At 45.4% G+C, this 15,879-nt stretch overlaps 1 protein-coding gene across 2 annotated transcripts in view; it reads left to right on the top strand.

Annotated features, from left to right (window-relative positions):
- The window catches only part of KCTD21 (potassium channel tetramerization domain containing 21), a 33,613-nt gene extending 18,210 nt beyond the window's left edge, over positions 1-15,403 (top strand). For both annotated transcript variants that reach the window (XM_053560071.1, XM_053560072.1), the window contains exon 2: positions 12,073-15,403. In XM_053560071.1, the coding sequence (XP_053416046.1) occupies positions 12,103-12,885 (783 nt within the window). In that variant the 5' untranslated portion in view covers positions 12,073-12,102 and the 3' untranslated portion in view covers positions 12,886-15,403. The remainder of the gene's footprint in view (positions 1-12,072) is intronic.
- Positions 15,404-15,879: the final 476 nt, after the last annotated feature.

Raw genomic sequence — 15,879 nt, 5'->3', positions numbered from 1 at the left:
ATAAAGCCTACAGATTTATGGGTGTTGATTTTGTAGCCTGAGACATTGCTGTATTCCTTGATCACTTCTAAAAGTTTTGTAGTAGAATCCCTAGTGTTTTCCAGATATACGATCATATAATCTGCAAGGAGTGAAGGTTTGATCTCTTCTGACCCTATGTGGATACCCTTGATCGCCTTTTCTTCCCTAATTGCAATGGCTAAAACTTCCATTACAATGTTAAAGAGCAATGGAGACAATGGGCAACCTTGCCTGGTTCCTGATCTAAGTGGAAATTATTTCTATTTAACTCCATTCAATACAATATTGGTTCTGGGTTTGCTGTAGATGGCCTCTATTAGTTTAAGAAATGTCCCGTCTATACCAATTTTTTTTTTTGTTGTTGTTGTTGTTGTTGCAGTTTGGCCGGGGCTGGGTTTGAACCGGCCACCCTCGGCATATGGGGCCGGTGCCCTACTTACTGAGCCACAGGTGATTTTCTTAAAGTGTTCTGATCATGAAGGGATACTGCATATTATCAAAAGCTTTTTCTGCATCAATTGAAAGAATCATATGGTCCTTATTTTTTAGTTTGTTTATGTGCTGAATTACATTTATAGATTTACGTATATTGAACCAGCCTTGAGACCCTGGGATAAATCCCACTTGGTCATGGTGTATAATTTTTTTGATGTGTTGTTGGATTCTGTTCATTAGGATCTTATTGAGTATTTTAGCATCAATATTCATTAGTGATATTGGTCTATAATTTTCTTTTCTTGTTGGGTCTTTCCCTGGTTTGGGGATCAAGGTGATGTTTGCTTCGTAGAATGTGTTGGGTAATATTCCTTCTTTTTCTATATTTTGAAAGAGGTTTAGTAATATAGGTACTAGTTCTTCTTTAAAGGTTTGGTAGAATTCTGACGTAAAGCCATCTGGTCCTGGGCTTTTCTTTTTAGGGAAATTTTGTATAGTTGATGCTGTTTCAGAACTTGATATAGGCCTGTTCAACATTTCCACTTCATTCTGGCTAAGTCTTGGTAGGTGGCGTGCTTCCAGGTATTGATCGATTGCTTTCAAATTTTCATATTTGTGACAGTAGAGTTTCTTGTAGTATTCGTTAAGGATTTTTTGAATTTCTGAGGGGTCTGTTGTTATTTCATCGTTACCATTTCTGATTGATGAAATTAGAGATTTTACTCTTTTTTTCCTGGTTAGGTTGGCCAAAGGTTTATCTATTTTATTGATCTTTTCTAAAAACCAACTTTTGGATTTATTGATCTGTTGTATTATTCTTTTGTTTTCAATTTCGTTTAATTCTGCTCTGATTTTGGTTATTTCTTTTCTTCTGCTGGGTTTGGGGTTGGAGTGTTCTTCCTTCTCCAGTTGCTTGAGATGTCACATTAAGTTATTAACTTCCTCTCTTTCCGTTTTCTTGAGGAAGGCTTGCAGTGCTATAAATTTCCCTCTTAGGGAATCCCAGAGGTTCTGGTAATTCGTGTCTTGATTGTTGCTTTGTTCTAAAAATTTGATGATTTCCTTCTTAATCTCGTCTATAACCCATCTATCCTTCAGCATAGGGTTGTTTAGCTTCCATGTTTTTGTATGGGTATGCACATTCCTGTTGTTATTGAGTTCAAATTTTATTCCATGATGGTCAGAAGATGCAAGGAATAATTTCTATTTTTTTAAATTTGCTGAGGTTAGATTTGTGGCCTAGGATGTGGTCAATTTTTGAGTATGTTCCGTGGGCTGATGAGAAGAATGTGTATTCAGTTTTGTTGGGATGAAATGTTCTGTAGATGTCTGTTAAGTCCAGATGTTGAATGGTTAAGTTTAAATCTAAAATTTCTTTGCTTAGCTTCTTTTTGGAGGATCCATCCAGCACTACTAAAGGGGTGTTAAAATCTGCAACTACTATGGAAGTGGAGGAAATAAAGTTGCTCATGTCTGTTAGAGTTTCTCTTATAAATTGAGGTGCATAAATATTAATAATTGAAGTCTCATCATATTGAGTATTACCTTTAACAAATGTGAAGTGTCCATCCTTATCCTTCTTATTTTGGTTGGTTTAAAGCCTATTGCGTCTGTGAACAGGATTGCAACCCCTGCTTTTTTCTGCTTTCCATTTGCCTGGAGTATAGATGACCATCCCTTCACCTTGAGTCTATATTTGTCTTTTAATACAAGATGCAATTCTTGTATGCAGCAGATATCTGGCTTGAGTTTTTGTATCAAGTTTTTGTATCAGTCAGCCAACCTGTGCCTCTTTAAAGGACAATTTAAACCATTTATATTAATTGAGAATATTGATAAGCCTTTCAAGAGTCTGGTGGACATTTTTAATCCTTTTGCGACTGTGGAAGTTGGAATTTCATCAAAATTTTCTGGGTGGGTTTACTCTTGTGGTGGAGGATTACGCTGGTCTTTATGGAGGACAGTCTAAGAATATCCTGGAGTGCTAGTTTAGTTATGGCAAATTCTTCAACATGTGAATGTCATTGAAGTATTTATTTCTCCGTCATAAATGAAACTCAGTTTAGCTGGGTACAGGATCCTGGGTTGAAAATTATTTTGTTTTAGGAGATTAGAAGTCGATGACCATCCTCTTCTAGCTTGAAAGATTTCAGCAGAGAGATCTGCAGTTATTCTAATATTCTTGCCCTTGTAGGTGATGGTTTTCTTTCGTCTGGCTGCTTTCAGAATTTTCTCCTTCATATTAACTTTAGTGAAATTGATTATGATGTGTCTGGGGGATGTCTTATTTGGGTTGAGTCGTGCTGGAGTTCTGAAACTGTCTGCTATCTGAATTTCAGAATCTCTTGGCATGTCTGGAAAGTTCTCCTTCATAATCTCATGGAGAAGAGACTCTGTGCCTTGTGAAGCCACTTTGTCACTTTTGGGGATCCCTATAAGACGAATATTGGTTTACTTTGAATTATCCCAGAGCTCTCGGAGAGAGTGATCTGTTTTTGCCCTCCATTTCTCTTCCTTTTTGAGAGTTTGGGAGCGTTCGAAAGCTTTGTCTTCAGTGTCAGAAATCCTTTCTTCTGCTTGCTCCATCTGTTACTGAGGGATTCTACTGTGTTTCTCAGATCTTTGAGGGCTGCAACTTCTTGTCTCAATGTGTCAAAATCTTTGGTCATTTTGGTCTTTGAATTCATTGAATTCTTGAGATATCTTTTGCGTTACTGCTTGGAATTCTAATTCGATCTTATTTGCTATCCAGATTCTGAATTTGATTACTGACATCTCAGCTATTTGTTTGTGCATGGGATCTTGTGCTGTGTCTGCCCCATTGATCCTTAGGGGAGTTGATCTACTCTGATTATTCATATTGCCAGAGGGTTTCTGTTGATTTCGCCTCTTGATTGTTTTTCACAGTTGCCTCTGGCCGTCCTCAGAGTTGGGGAGGTGTTTCTCCAAGATTAAACCTAGCAGGATCACTCTGTTGTTGCTGGATCTTTGTAGGGAGTGACCCTGTGTAGTTCCTCTGGGGCTGCCCCAGCCAGGGAGTTCTGGTTGTGGGAGCGGCTCTGGAGTGTGACACACCCAGATCCAGCAACATGGTGGGAGGTGGTGCTCACCGTTCTGGGAGTGCCTGGCACCCAGTGCCTTTGGCACAGAGAGCCCAAGGCTCCAGCAGTCTCTGGCCAGGAAAAGGGCTCTGCGCAGAGGCAGGGAGGGCTCCGGAGGGCACGCGGCTACCAGAGTCACTAGCCAGACGAGCGGGCTGGTGTGGAGGCAGGGAGGGTACAGGAGGGAGGACACAGGGTTGCGCAGCTCCTGTAGTTCCTGGTCAGGGCATGGGGAAGCCTGGTGGACACAGCTCTTATGGAGTTTGAGATTGCTATGAGCTGTGACACCACAGCACTCTACCCAGGGTAACAGCCCAAGGCTCCAGTGTGCCAAAACTGGTCTCACTCTGCCCTTGAGGGTTAAGGCTGTAAGGCAGCTCAGTCCCCGCCTTTAGGCTGCTCAGTCACTAGATTACTAGCTCCTGCCCAATCCTTGCTCTGTGACCTTGAGGGTGGAGCTTGCTTAGGCAGTTCTCTCACAATGGCTCCCTGCGGCCCATAGCCGAACACTATTATCTCCATCCAGCTCAGCGGCTCAGTCTGGGGCCCTAGACAATGCCCTAAGTTCTCTGCACTCCTGCTCAAGCTCTCCCCAAGGCAGTTCAACTGAGTGCCAAGTCCAAAAACACCGAAACAGTTCACAGGTAAGGCCTTTCCAGTTTGCAGTCTCACTGCTGCTTGTACTTACGGCTGCCGGCGGGATTAGGTCGATCGGACACACATGACCACCTGCCAGTTTCCCACTGTTTTGTCCTCCTCTTTTGGTCCAGAAGTCCCTTGCTGACTCCCATGCCCTGTTGCAGGGAAGCTGTTACTCAGCCACCATCTTGGATTGTCCCATCAGTGTTTTTTTGTTTTTTGCAGTTTTTGGCCAGGGTTGGGTTTGAACCCATCACCTCTGGCATATGGGGCCGGTGCCCTACTCCTTTAAGCCACAGGCACCGCCCATAGTTTGGTTTTATACATTTTAGGGAGATGGGGATTACAAATGAGGTCATAAATCAATACATGGAAGGCAGGCTCAGTGCCCGTAGCTCAGTGAGTAGGGCGCCAGCCATACACACCCAGGCTGGTGGGTTCGAGCCAGCCTGGGCCTGCTAAACAACAATGACAACTGCAACCAATAAATATCCGGGCGTTGTGGTGGCCATCTGTAGTCCCAGCTACTCGGGAGGCTGAGGTAAGAGAATTGCTTAAGCCCAAGAGTTTGTGGTTGCTGTGAGCTGTGACACCACAGCACTCTACCATGGGCGAAATAGTGAGACTCAGTCTCAAAAAAAAAAAAAAAACAAGGAAAGCATACATTTGGTTTGGCCCCAAAAGGTGGAACATCTGGAAAGGGGGGGACTTACAGATTATAGGCGAGTTTAAAGATTCTTTATTTTTTTTTCCCTGAGATAGAGTCTTACTTTGTTGCCCTCCATAGAGTGCTGTGTGCTGTGGCGTTACAGCTCACGGCAACCTCAAACTCTTGGGCTTAAGCAATTCTCTTGCCCCAGATCCCAAGTAGCTGGGACTACAGGTGCCACCTGGGCTATTTTTAGAGATTGAGTCTCCCTCTGGCTCAAGCTGGTCTCAAACCTGTGAACTCAGGCAATCCACCCACCTTGGACTCCCAGAGTGCTAGGATTACAGGCATGAGCCACCTCTCAGCCTCAGGTTTAAAGATTCTTTAGCTGACATTTGGCTGAAAGAGTTAGGTTCTGTCTAAAGGATAGGAGTCAGTGAAAAGGAATGCTTAAGATAAAGGATCTGTTTAATTAGAGACAGTGTATTAGACTGACTCAAGTGGTTTGTTGTGTTTATTGAGGACTTGGCAGGTGGGTCTTGTATAGCCTTAGGCCTGTTAATGAGGCATAAAGGACATTTCTAAGAAGGGGAGGGGGCCCAAGGAGGAATCCTCTTGGCCAAGAGAGGGTCCATTCAGTCAGTTGCTGAGGGGGGAAGCCTTAAGATTTTATTTTAGTTCACACACTGTCTTGCCTGGAGTTAGCACAGACCCCCACAGGTTAAAGGTTCAGTCCTACAAGACCGTCCCCCACTTTAGATGCCAATTGCAAGTCTAGGCTGTCACATGGTTACCAATTGGCTATAAACTGGAAGTTCCTATTACCCTCTCCTCAAGTTTAATAGTTTGCTAGAATGGCTCACAGAACTCAGGAAAACAGTTTACTTACTAGATCGACAGTCTCCAACCTTTTTGGCACCAGGGACCTGGAAGATAATTTTTCCATGGATGAGGGTGGGGGTCAGAGGTAGTTGTGGGATGATCGAAGCACATTACATCTTCATCTCAGATCTTCAGGTATTAGATTCTCATAAGGAATACACAACCCAGATCCCTCACATGTGCAGATTATATAGGGGTGGTGCTCCTGTGAGAATCTAATGCCCCTGCTTATGTGACAGGAGGTGGAGCTCAGGCAGTGATGCCAGAAGTGGAGAGCAGCTATAAGTACAGAGGAAGCTTTGCCATGAAAAGCCATGAACCAGTACTGGCCCATGACCAAGGGATTGGGACAGTTTATTAGGAAAGGAGCAGCCATGTGGAAGAAATGCATACAGTAAGGGATGGGGAGAGGGGCCCAGAGCTGCCATCCTCCTGGCACCTGGAAGCTCTCAGAACTCTGTCGTTTGGGGGGGTCTGTGAAGGATTCATTACATAGACATGATTGATTAAATCATTGGCCATTAAGTCAGTTTCTCATCCCTCTCCCTTCCTAGAGGTGAGGGGTACCGGTGGAGGTGAACTTTCCAACCCTCTGATTACATGGTCGGTTCCTCTGGCTCCCATCCTTAGGTATTTTCCTAAAGTCATGTCATTAACATAAACTTAGATGTGGTTGAAAGGGGCCTGTTAGGAGTAACAAGATGCTACTTTAAAACCTTTATTTCTGGAACTGGAGATACAACCAATTATTTACTCCTACAAGTCTTACCACTTGGGAAATAAGGAGGAGTTTAGGTGTCCTGGCCAAGAGCTGGACACAAAGACCAAATGAATATTTCTGCTTATACCTCTTATCATAGTGTCATACAGCCCCTCTCTACTTCCCTCCCCAAACATCACAAGCACCTACTGTGTGCAAGGCAGTGAAGATGCAGACCTGAGACATGACAGCTCTCAAAGAGCTCACAAACTAGGCAGTGTTTTTTTTTTTTTTAATTTTATCACAAGCCCTAATATGAAAGAATACATTTTATTTTTATTTATCTTTTTGAGACAGAGCCTTACTCTGTGGCCCTGGGTAGAATACAGTGGTATCAAAGCTCACAGCAACCTCAAACTCTTGGCTCAAAAGATCCTTTTTGCTTCAGCCTCCAGCCTCCTGAGTAGCTGGGACTACAGGCACCCGCCACAGTGCCCTACTATTTTTAGAGACCGGGTCTCCCTCTAGCTCAGGCTGGTCTCAAACTCCTGAGTTAAGGCAATTCACCCAGCTGGGCCTCCCAGAGCATGAGCTACCAGTGCCTGGCCTTGAAGATACATTTTATATCACAATCCAGTTTGTGGACACATAACTGAAACAGAGTTTCAGAACCATATGTGACTGGTCACAATCTACTCCTGTATTGATTTTATGATTTACTAATAGGAAACAACCTTCATTTTTTTCTAGTTTACAGAGGTATCATTTACACATAGTAAAATTGACCCTTCCTGGGCATACAGTTATATGAATTTTGATAATTTTTATACAGACATTTAACCACCACATCAAGATACAGCATATTTCCACATTATTGACTTCTTGTGCTTATTTGTAGCCAATCTCTTCTCTGCAACCCAGGTCCTGGAAATCACTGATTTCTGTCTCTATAGTTTTGCCTTTTCCAGAATGTTACACAAATAGAATCATGCAGCCTATAACCTTCTTTCACTTAGCATAGCACTTTTGAAATTCACCTATGTGGTGGTGTGTTTTAGTAGTTAGTTAGTTCCTTTACATTGCTGAATCATACAGAGTCCATTATATGGATGTACCACAGTTTATCCATTTAAACTGTATTTGTTTCTGAGTTTGGACAATTATGAATAAAGCACAAGTTTTTGCACGGACATGTCTCCATTTCTCTAGGATAAACATCTGGGGGGGTGTCACTGGATCAGGTGGTAATTGTATGCCAAACCATTTTACACAGTGATGATACCATTTTGCATTCTCACCAGCAACATATAAGAGTTTCTGTTGCTCTGTGTACTCACCAACATTTGGTATTGTCATTTTATTCAAGTCATTTTAATAGTAGTATTTAATTGTGGTTTTAATTTTCATATTCTAATGACTTAAGATGTTGGGCTTTTTTCGATGTGTCAACCATCTGTGTGTCTTCTTTGTTAGAATATTAGATCTTTCCCGATTTTTAACTTGGGTTGTTTTCTTACTGAGTTTTGAGAATTCTTTATATAGTCCAGTTAACAATCCTTTATCTGATAGGTTTTCTGCAAATATTTTCTCTTAGTCTGGGTCTTATTCTTTTATTTTAAGTGTCTTTTCAAGAGGATAAGTGTTTCATTTCAATGATGTCTAGTTTACTTTATAGTTTGTGGCTAGATAGGTAGAGTCCTATCTAGGAAATTTATGCCTAACTCAAAGTCACAAAGGTTTTGTTTTATTTCTGAGAAAAATCTCACTCTGTTGCCCTGGGTAGAGTGCTGTGGCATCATAGCTCATAGCAACCTCAAACTCTGGGGCTTAACCCATGCTCTCACCTCAGCCGCCTAAGTACCTAGGTCTATAGGCACCCACCACCATGCCTGGCTAGTTGTTCTATTTTCAGTAGAGATGAGGTCTTACTTTTGTTCAGGCTAGTTTTAAACTCCTGAGCTCAAGCCATCCACCTGCCTCAGCCTCCCAGAGTGCTACGATTACAGGCTTGAGCCACTGCACCCAGCTCAGCTTACAGTTTTAGATTTTACATTTAGTTCACGAGTATTATCCATTTTGAGTTACTTTTCCATATGTGGTACAAGAGATGGATCAGGGTTCCTTTTTTCCCCCATATGGATGTCCAGTGATCTCCACCATCATAAAGCCAGGGAGGAGGGCCATATGCCCAGCATATCCCTGCCTGATGGAATGGTAAGCATGGCTTACCTGCATGGGAGGGAGCCTAGGAGGAGAACTGTTGACCTAGTAGGGGAGATCTGGGGACAGCCTCACAGAAGTGATGACACATAGGCTGGGCCTGAAAAGTAGATCGCAGAGAAGGTGGAGGAGGTAGAAAGAGTGGTGGTTGGACGGTGCCTGTGGCTCAAGGAGTAGGGCGCCGGCCCCATATACCGGGGGTGGGTTCAAGCCCAGCCCTGGCCAAAATTGCAAAAAAAAAAAAATGGTGGTTTAGGAGAGTGAAGGCAGAGTAGGTGACAGTGTTGGGGAGACTCAGTGGCATCTGGAGTACTGAAGCCTAGAGGGCATGGAGGGCAGGCATAGAGATGAGAGGGGAAGACAGAGTGGCTTGAGGGGGGAGAAGTGCTTCAGGAAGGTCAGTCTGCTTATCAAAATGGAAGATGGACAGAAGGGAGCTGAGTGAGGATGTAGGGTGGTGAGGATGTCAGCCTGAGCTCTAGGAGTAGCGATAGGATGGGTTCCAGGAGACAGAGTTGAGACAAACCTAGTCTTGGGCCCAGGCAGTTGGGTCACTGGGAAGAGCTCACAACAGAGTTGTATGTTAGGCCTCTGGTACCTGTGGAGATCTAAGTAGAGGTGTCTAGGAGGCAGCTGGGAACACATGGAGGGTGGTAGCTCAGATATCTGACTTCAGACCCTCAACCACACTCATAAGCTCCTCAGTCCCCAGAGGTGCCAGGTCCTGCCCCTCTTGTCATGTCCTTGTGCCTTTCACAGCAGGGTCTGTGTCCATGGCCATGTGACTAGGCAATAAAGACGGGGAAGACTGAGCTCTGAGAGTCAGCAGGTAGGGGGAGAGCACCAAAGAGAGCACCCGCGTCAGCCTCTGCCAGGCTGCCTCTGTAGCCCTGCGCTGCTCCACCCAGACAAATGACTGGGAGCCACCATGTCTTGGTAGGAACCGGAAAGCAGATGCTCTGCTGTTTTTTTTACCAGCAGAGAAATAGGAGTTTGGGCACCGGCCCAAGGGTCCTGGAGAATGCCCTGTGTTTACTGACCACCTCCCAGGAAACCATGCACCTCAGCACTTACATCCAGAGGAGGTAGGGGCCTGCCCAGCCGCCAGGAAAGATAGCTTGGCCTCCCTAACACAATATCCTGTTCTTTCCATGGAGCTGAGCCTGGGCTCAGAGCTTGGGCCTGAGACCCAGTGTTGGTGGGGGAGGGGCTGGTTAAGGTGAAAGACTGAAAACTAGAATATGCACTTTACTATTAAATATTTAGAATGAAAAGGGGCTGGAAAAGACTAAAGTCTTGGGAAGAGGGAAACAGCAAGGAAAAAGAAGATTCTGGAATGAATAAGAGGGTGACCCAATCCTGAGTCTGGGTTTTGCCTGCACCCTCTGGAGAGAGAATTGGTCTGGTCCACCCTATGCCCCTAGCATGCTGGCCAGTCTGCGCTTCAGCAGACCTAACGCCAGGTAACTCCCCACCTTCTCTCTGGGCCTCCCCATGGTCTCACAGCCTATCTGCTGACAAGCTTTGTAACTTCATCATGGCTCTTCCTCTTTAGACATTCCAGATGGTTAATGCCTTCCTGAAGTTTGATCAAAGTGCTCTGAACCCATCTCTAAAATAGATGTGCATTGTGGTAGGCTATTCTGGAGGCTGAGACAACAAAATTGCTTGAGCCCAGGAGTTTGAGGTTGCTTGAGGTTGCTATGAGCAGAGGTGCCATGGCACTCTACCAAGGGCAACAAAGTGAGACTCTGTCTCAAAAAAAAAAAAAAGTACCCCTTTAGACTGGGAAGGAATTACCAGGGGACCCCACTCCAGAGAGTTGGGTAGGGCAGCAGAGCATCTCCCACACCCAGCATGGCCCCCTCAGTGCAGTCAGCCTCTTCAGGAGGCAGATGTGTTGAGAGGTGCTTGCCACTTCTGCTGGGTGACTTTGGGGAAACCCCCCTCTCAGGCCTCTGTTTCCCCATGTGGACATTTCTTGGTGTGCCAGGATTCATTCCTGACCTACTCCTGCAGCTCTTGGTATGTCTGTCTTGTCACTGTACCTTCGGTGTCTCTTGTCTCTGCCACACCTGGGCTCAAGGGCAGCAGTTACTCTTGGTGTCACCACCTGCCACACTAGGAAAGATTGCTGAATCTGTTCAGCAGGCTGTTGGAAAAGTACCATGTTGGATACTGAGAGGATATATCCCCTACTTCCTGAACTTTTGCTGAAGGAGACTTACTGGCTGTATACATTGGCAGCTGGCAGATGAATGGGGGCTATGTCAAGGAGTATGCTCTGGGCAGAGTCCCACATTGGCACTGACCTTCCATATAAAGGGACCTGAATTTGAACCCTGGCAAGGTATTTCACCTCTCCAAGCACTAGGGATGCTTGGTATAGTTTTCCTCATCTGTAGAATAGGATGATGGTATTGTCCGTGTCAAAACATGATACAACTATTATGTAAGCAAATATATGTATAAATGCAGCTTTCAGTCCAGGCATATTGTCCTTTCTTACCATGGACTAGTGGCTCTCTATTCTAACTGAACATTTAGAATTACCAAGGGAGTTCTTTTAAAATGCCAGTATTAGGGCCATGTTCCAGACCAATTAAAATAGAATCTCTAACCGGGTGCGGTGGCTCACACCTGTAATCCCAGCACTCTGGGAGGCAGAGGCAGGTAGACTGCTTGAGTTCATGAGTTAGAGATCAACCTGAGCAAGAGCAAAACCCTGTCTCTACTAAAAATAGAAAAACCGAAGCAAGAAGGTCGCTTAAGCCCAAGAGTTTAACGTTGCTGTGAGCCATGACGCCATGGCACTTTACCAAGGGCAACAGCTTGAGACACTGTCTCAAAAAAAAAAGCAGCAGCAGCAGCTCTGGGGGGTAGGACCTACACTGTAGGTTTTTTGTTTGTTTTTGTTTTTTGAGACAGAGTCTCACTGTGTCACCCCTGGTAGAGTACCCTGACATCACAATTCACAGCAACCTCAAACTCTTGGGCTTAAGCGATTCTCTTGCCTCAGCCTCCCAAGTAGCTGGGACTACAGGCACCTGCCACAATGCCTGGCTACGCTGTAGTTTTTTTGTTTTCTTCCTTTCTTTCTTTCTTTCTTTCTTTCTTTTATTGTTGGTGATTCATTGAGGGTACAATAAGCCAGGTTACACTGATTGCAATTGTTAGGTAAAGTCCCTCTTGCAATCATGTCTTGCCCCCATAAAGTGTGACACACACCAAGGCCCCACCCCCTCCCTCCTTCTTTCTTTTTTTTTATAACTTCCTAGTGAATTTTTTTTTTTTTACTTCCTAGTGAATTTTATGTGCCTTAAACAATGTAGCAAGTATCACCCATTGATTAGATATTAATTCATTTCAACCCTAAGGAGTGTAGGCGTGATATATAATCATTTCTCACTTTTCTCCCTCTGCAGGACTACTTCCCAGCACCCTGGCCTCCTGCCATGTCTGATCCCATCACACTGAACGTTGGGGGGAAGCTCTATACTACCTCACTGGCAACCCTGACCAGCTTCCCCGACTCCATGCTGGGTGCTATGTTCAGTGGGAAGATGCCCACTAAGAGGGACAGCCAGGGCAACTGCTTCATTGACCGTGATGGCAAAGTGTTCCGCTACATCCTCAACTTCCTGCGCACCTCCCACCTGGACCTTCCTGAGGACTTCCAGGAGATGGGCCTGCTCCGCAGGGAGGCTGACTTCTACCAGGTACAGCCCCTGATCGAAGCTCTGCAGGAGAAGGAGGTAGAGCTATCCAAGGCCGAGAAGAATGCCATGCTCAACATCACCCTGAACCAGCGTGTGCAGACGGTCCACTTCACTGTGCGGGAGGCACCCCAGATCTACAGCCTCTCGTCCTCCAGCATGGAGGTCTTCAATGCCAACATCTTCAGCACCTCTTGCCTCTTCCTCAAGCTCTTGGGCTCTAAGCTCTTCTACTGCTCCAATGGCAATCTCTCCTCCATCACCAGCCACTTGCAGGACCCAAACCACCTGACTTTGGACTGGGTGGCCAATGTGGAGGGCCTTCCAGAGGAGGAGTACACCAAGCAGAACCTCAAGAGGCTCTGGGTGGTCCCTGCCAACAAGCAGATCAACAGCTTCCAGGTCTTCGTGGAGGAGGTGTTGAAAATTGCTCTGAGTGATGGCTTCTGCATTGATTCTTCTCACCCGCATGCTCTAGATTTTATGAACAATAAGATTATTCGATTAATACGGTATAGGTAAAAGGAGCTAAGCAACATCGGAGAGGGGAAGTCCCAAGAAGCATATGTCAGCCAAGGTCTTGGAGAGTATCTTGCCAGCAGCATGAGGCAGGACACCATACTAATCTGTACTACTTGCATAGCAGGACTGATCACCCCGTGACGAAGTCCACATTTTGGAATCCACATGTCCTCTCACCAGAACCACCTTCTTTCTTGCCATTTTGAGCTGGAGATGGGCAGTTTATTGTGACAAGTGAAAAGTAAGCTCATGTGTACTAAAGGAGGCTATAAGAGTACTTGCTGGCCGGAACAGAGGAGCAGCAGTTTTCTTATGGGCTCCATTTCTCTCTGTACCACTAGCCAATACCACATTTATCCATTTGTGCAAAGGCTCCTGGAGAGGCGATATGATGAGAACAAGAGGCTCCCTTTGGTTTCCCAGGACATGAAGCGCTTAGTGGTCCCTATCAGACCTGCTCTTCCCTCCCTTGTTTGCATTCAGAACCTTGGACTTAGCTTGCCCAGTGGCAACTGTGATTTGCTGGCTTGCAATGCAGTGTGTTCTCACAGTCCTTTTAGTGTCTCCACTGCAGGAGAGAGCTGAGCTGTGACATGGTCCTTAGGAGGGGGCATCCAAGAAGGGTTCAGAAGGCAGGGATATGCCTCTTGACAGGGCTGAATCTAAGGATTTCTGGCTTCAGAAATGGGCTGCTGTCCCTGTGAAGATGTGAAAGTTTCTGGAGCCAGTATGATGAAAAGTGCTTCAGAATCCAGCCTGTTGCCTGACTTTTGTAATCCTTTTCCCCCAAATTTGAGGTATGATTGAAACAGGTCATTTTAAGCAAACATAATACGGATTCTCAGGGTTGGAAAATAATTCAACATTTGCTTGGTCTCCCTCTACCCCAAGCATAGCCCAGCTCATTTGGGGGTCAGCACCTCTCCCCAAGTACCTCCAAGTGATCACCTGTGCCTGCTTGTGTACCTGTGGTGATAGGAAGCTCACCATCCCCCAGGCAGTTCCTGCCATGGTTAGATGGTGCTGTTAGAGAGTTCTTTCTATTTAGCCAAAGTCTGTCCTGCCACTTCCATGTACTGGATCTTGGTTGCAGACCTTCCTTCTCAGCTAAATGTGTATCTTCACTTCCAAAATAGTTAACACTGGCCAAGCGCAGTGACTCATGCCTGTAATCCTAGCACTCTGGGAGGCCAAGGAGGGTGGATTGCCCAGAGCTCACAGGTTTGAGACCAGCCTGAGCCAGAGCAAGACCCCATCTCTAAAAATAGCTGGGTGTTGTGGCAGGTGCCTGTAGTCCCAGCTATTTGGGAGGCTGAGGCAAGAGAATTTCTTGAACCCAAGAGTTTGAGGTTGCTATGAGCTATGACACCACGGCACTCTGCCGAGGGTGACAAACTAAGACTCTGTCTCAAAAAAAAAAGTTAACCTAAGAGGCCAGATGCTTATTCTGAAAATATTATTACACAGACTTCAGATGCCCCTTTGGGATCAGTCTTCAGAATCAAAGTTGGCTTTTTCCATCCCCTGTGAGTCAGTCCTCTTTTGTTACAGCTTCACCTTGTTTGTGACCCCCACTTCACCTACCTTCCCCACAAACCATGGTTCCTCTTGCCTTTTAACCATTGTCTGTTGGAAGTCCTTGAGGAGATCCGGAGGAGAGAGATCTCTGCAGGCAGTGTGCAGTGAGGAACTCAGGAGTAGTCTGAACCATCACATTGCCCTTGGAGTGAGCATCCAGTCCCTAAGATAACTACTCTCAAGAAGACAGCCTTACCCTGTTGTACTATGTCTGGTCATAACTAGAGAAGGAGTCCATGGGGTACCATCCAGGGCAAGCAACCCTAAGCCACCACTTCCCATTTGGTGTTGAGCCATGCAGGCCTCCAAACTGCATATCATGATTCATCCCTGGAGTGATTATGGCCATGGGAGTCCTGGAGTCTTCCCCACTGGGCAGGGGCCCTCAGACAAAGCCAGGGAAGCTTAGTGACACAGGCACCCACAGACGGTAGACCAAGGAAGGGGCTTCCCATGATTATGCTTTCGAGTAGGGAGCTTGTGTGCTGGGCCATGGCCAGGGCCAGGTCCCTTAGACAATAAAGGCCTTCCCCCCATTTCCTAAAGTGGGATCCAGGAGTCTTTATGACAGCTTCGCAGGCCACCAGCCAACATAATGTGGAAAACCTAGTTTTGACCAAACAGCAGAAGCTTTGACCACAACAAAACAATTTGAGGAAGAAATCTCCTAAGTCATCACTGCCCTTTTTTCTCTCCATAAAACTTTCACCATCTTTTGGTGCTTCCTAATTCAAGCAGCTTGACTTTAGGGAAATTACAGAACCTATGAAGCCACTAACGTACTGTGTGACTTTGTGTAAGTCACTCACCTCACTGAGCCACCTCTGTTTCTTCATCTGTGAAATAGGCATAACAGTAATATGTAACCCTACCTACCTCACAGGACTGTTGTGAGGATCAAATGAAATTATGTACATGAGAATACAATATAAATGATAAATAACTATTACTCTTTTGTGTCTGCTTATAAGGGGGGAAACCACTGATCTTAAGTGAGACTGGCTCAAGTTTGAATCCTGGCTCCATCTCTTGCTCTGTAACTTTGGACAAGTCACTGAGCCTCTCTGATTTGTTTCCTTATTGGGTAACAACCCCCACCTCCCAGGCTATGCAACTTAAATGTGTTGATGTATGTGAAAATTCCTAGCCAGATCTGGCACAGGAGCTCAATAAAGACTTGCTCTTTCAGGAGTAGGAATGGTGGACTATCATGCCAGGAATGAAGAATCCCAAGTAAGTACAGTTTAACAAGCTCTTTTAGAGAGTAGTTGTGAGGGCCCCAAGGATGGGAACAGCCACAGATAAATTCAGTTGAATTTGCCTGGAAAAGCTTAGGGCTTCATGGTGTGCTATGGGAACTTAGGAAAAGACAGCCTCAGGACTTTGTGGATGGTCAAGCTGGGCCTTTGGGTAGGT

Source organism: Nycticebus coucang, chromosome 14 (genome assembly GCF_027406575.1).
Source record: "Nycticebus coucang isolate mNycCou1 chromosome 14, mNycCou1.pri, whole genome shotgun sequence".
Taxonomy (NCBI): Eukaryota; Metazoa; Chordata; class Mammalia; order Primates; family Lorisidae; genus Nycticebus; species Nycticebus coucang.
The sequence above is the reverse complement of the archived record's forward strand: the minus strand, read 5'-3'. Positions and strand labels throughout refer to the sequence as shown.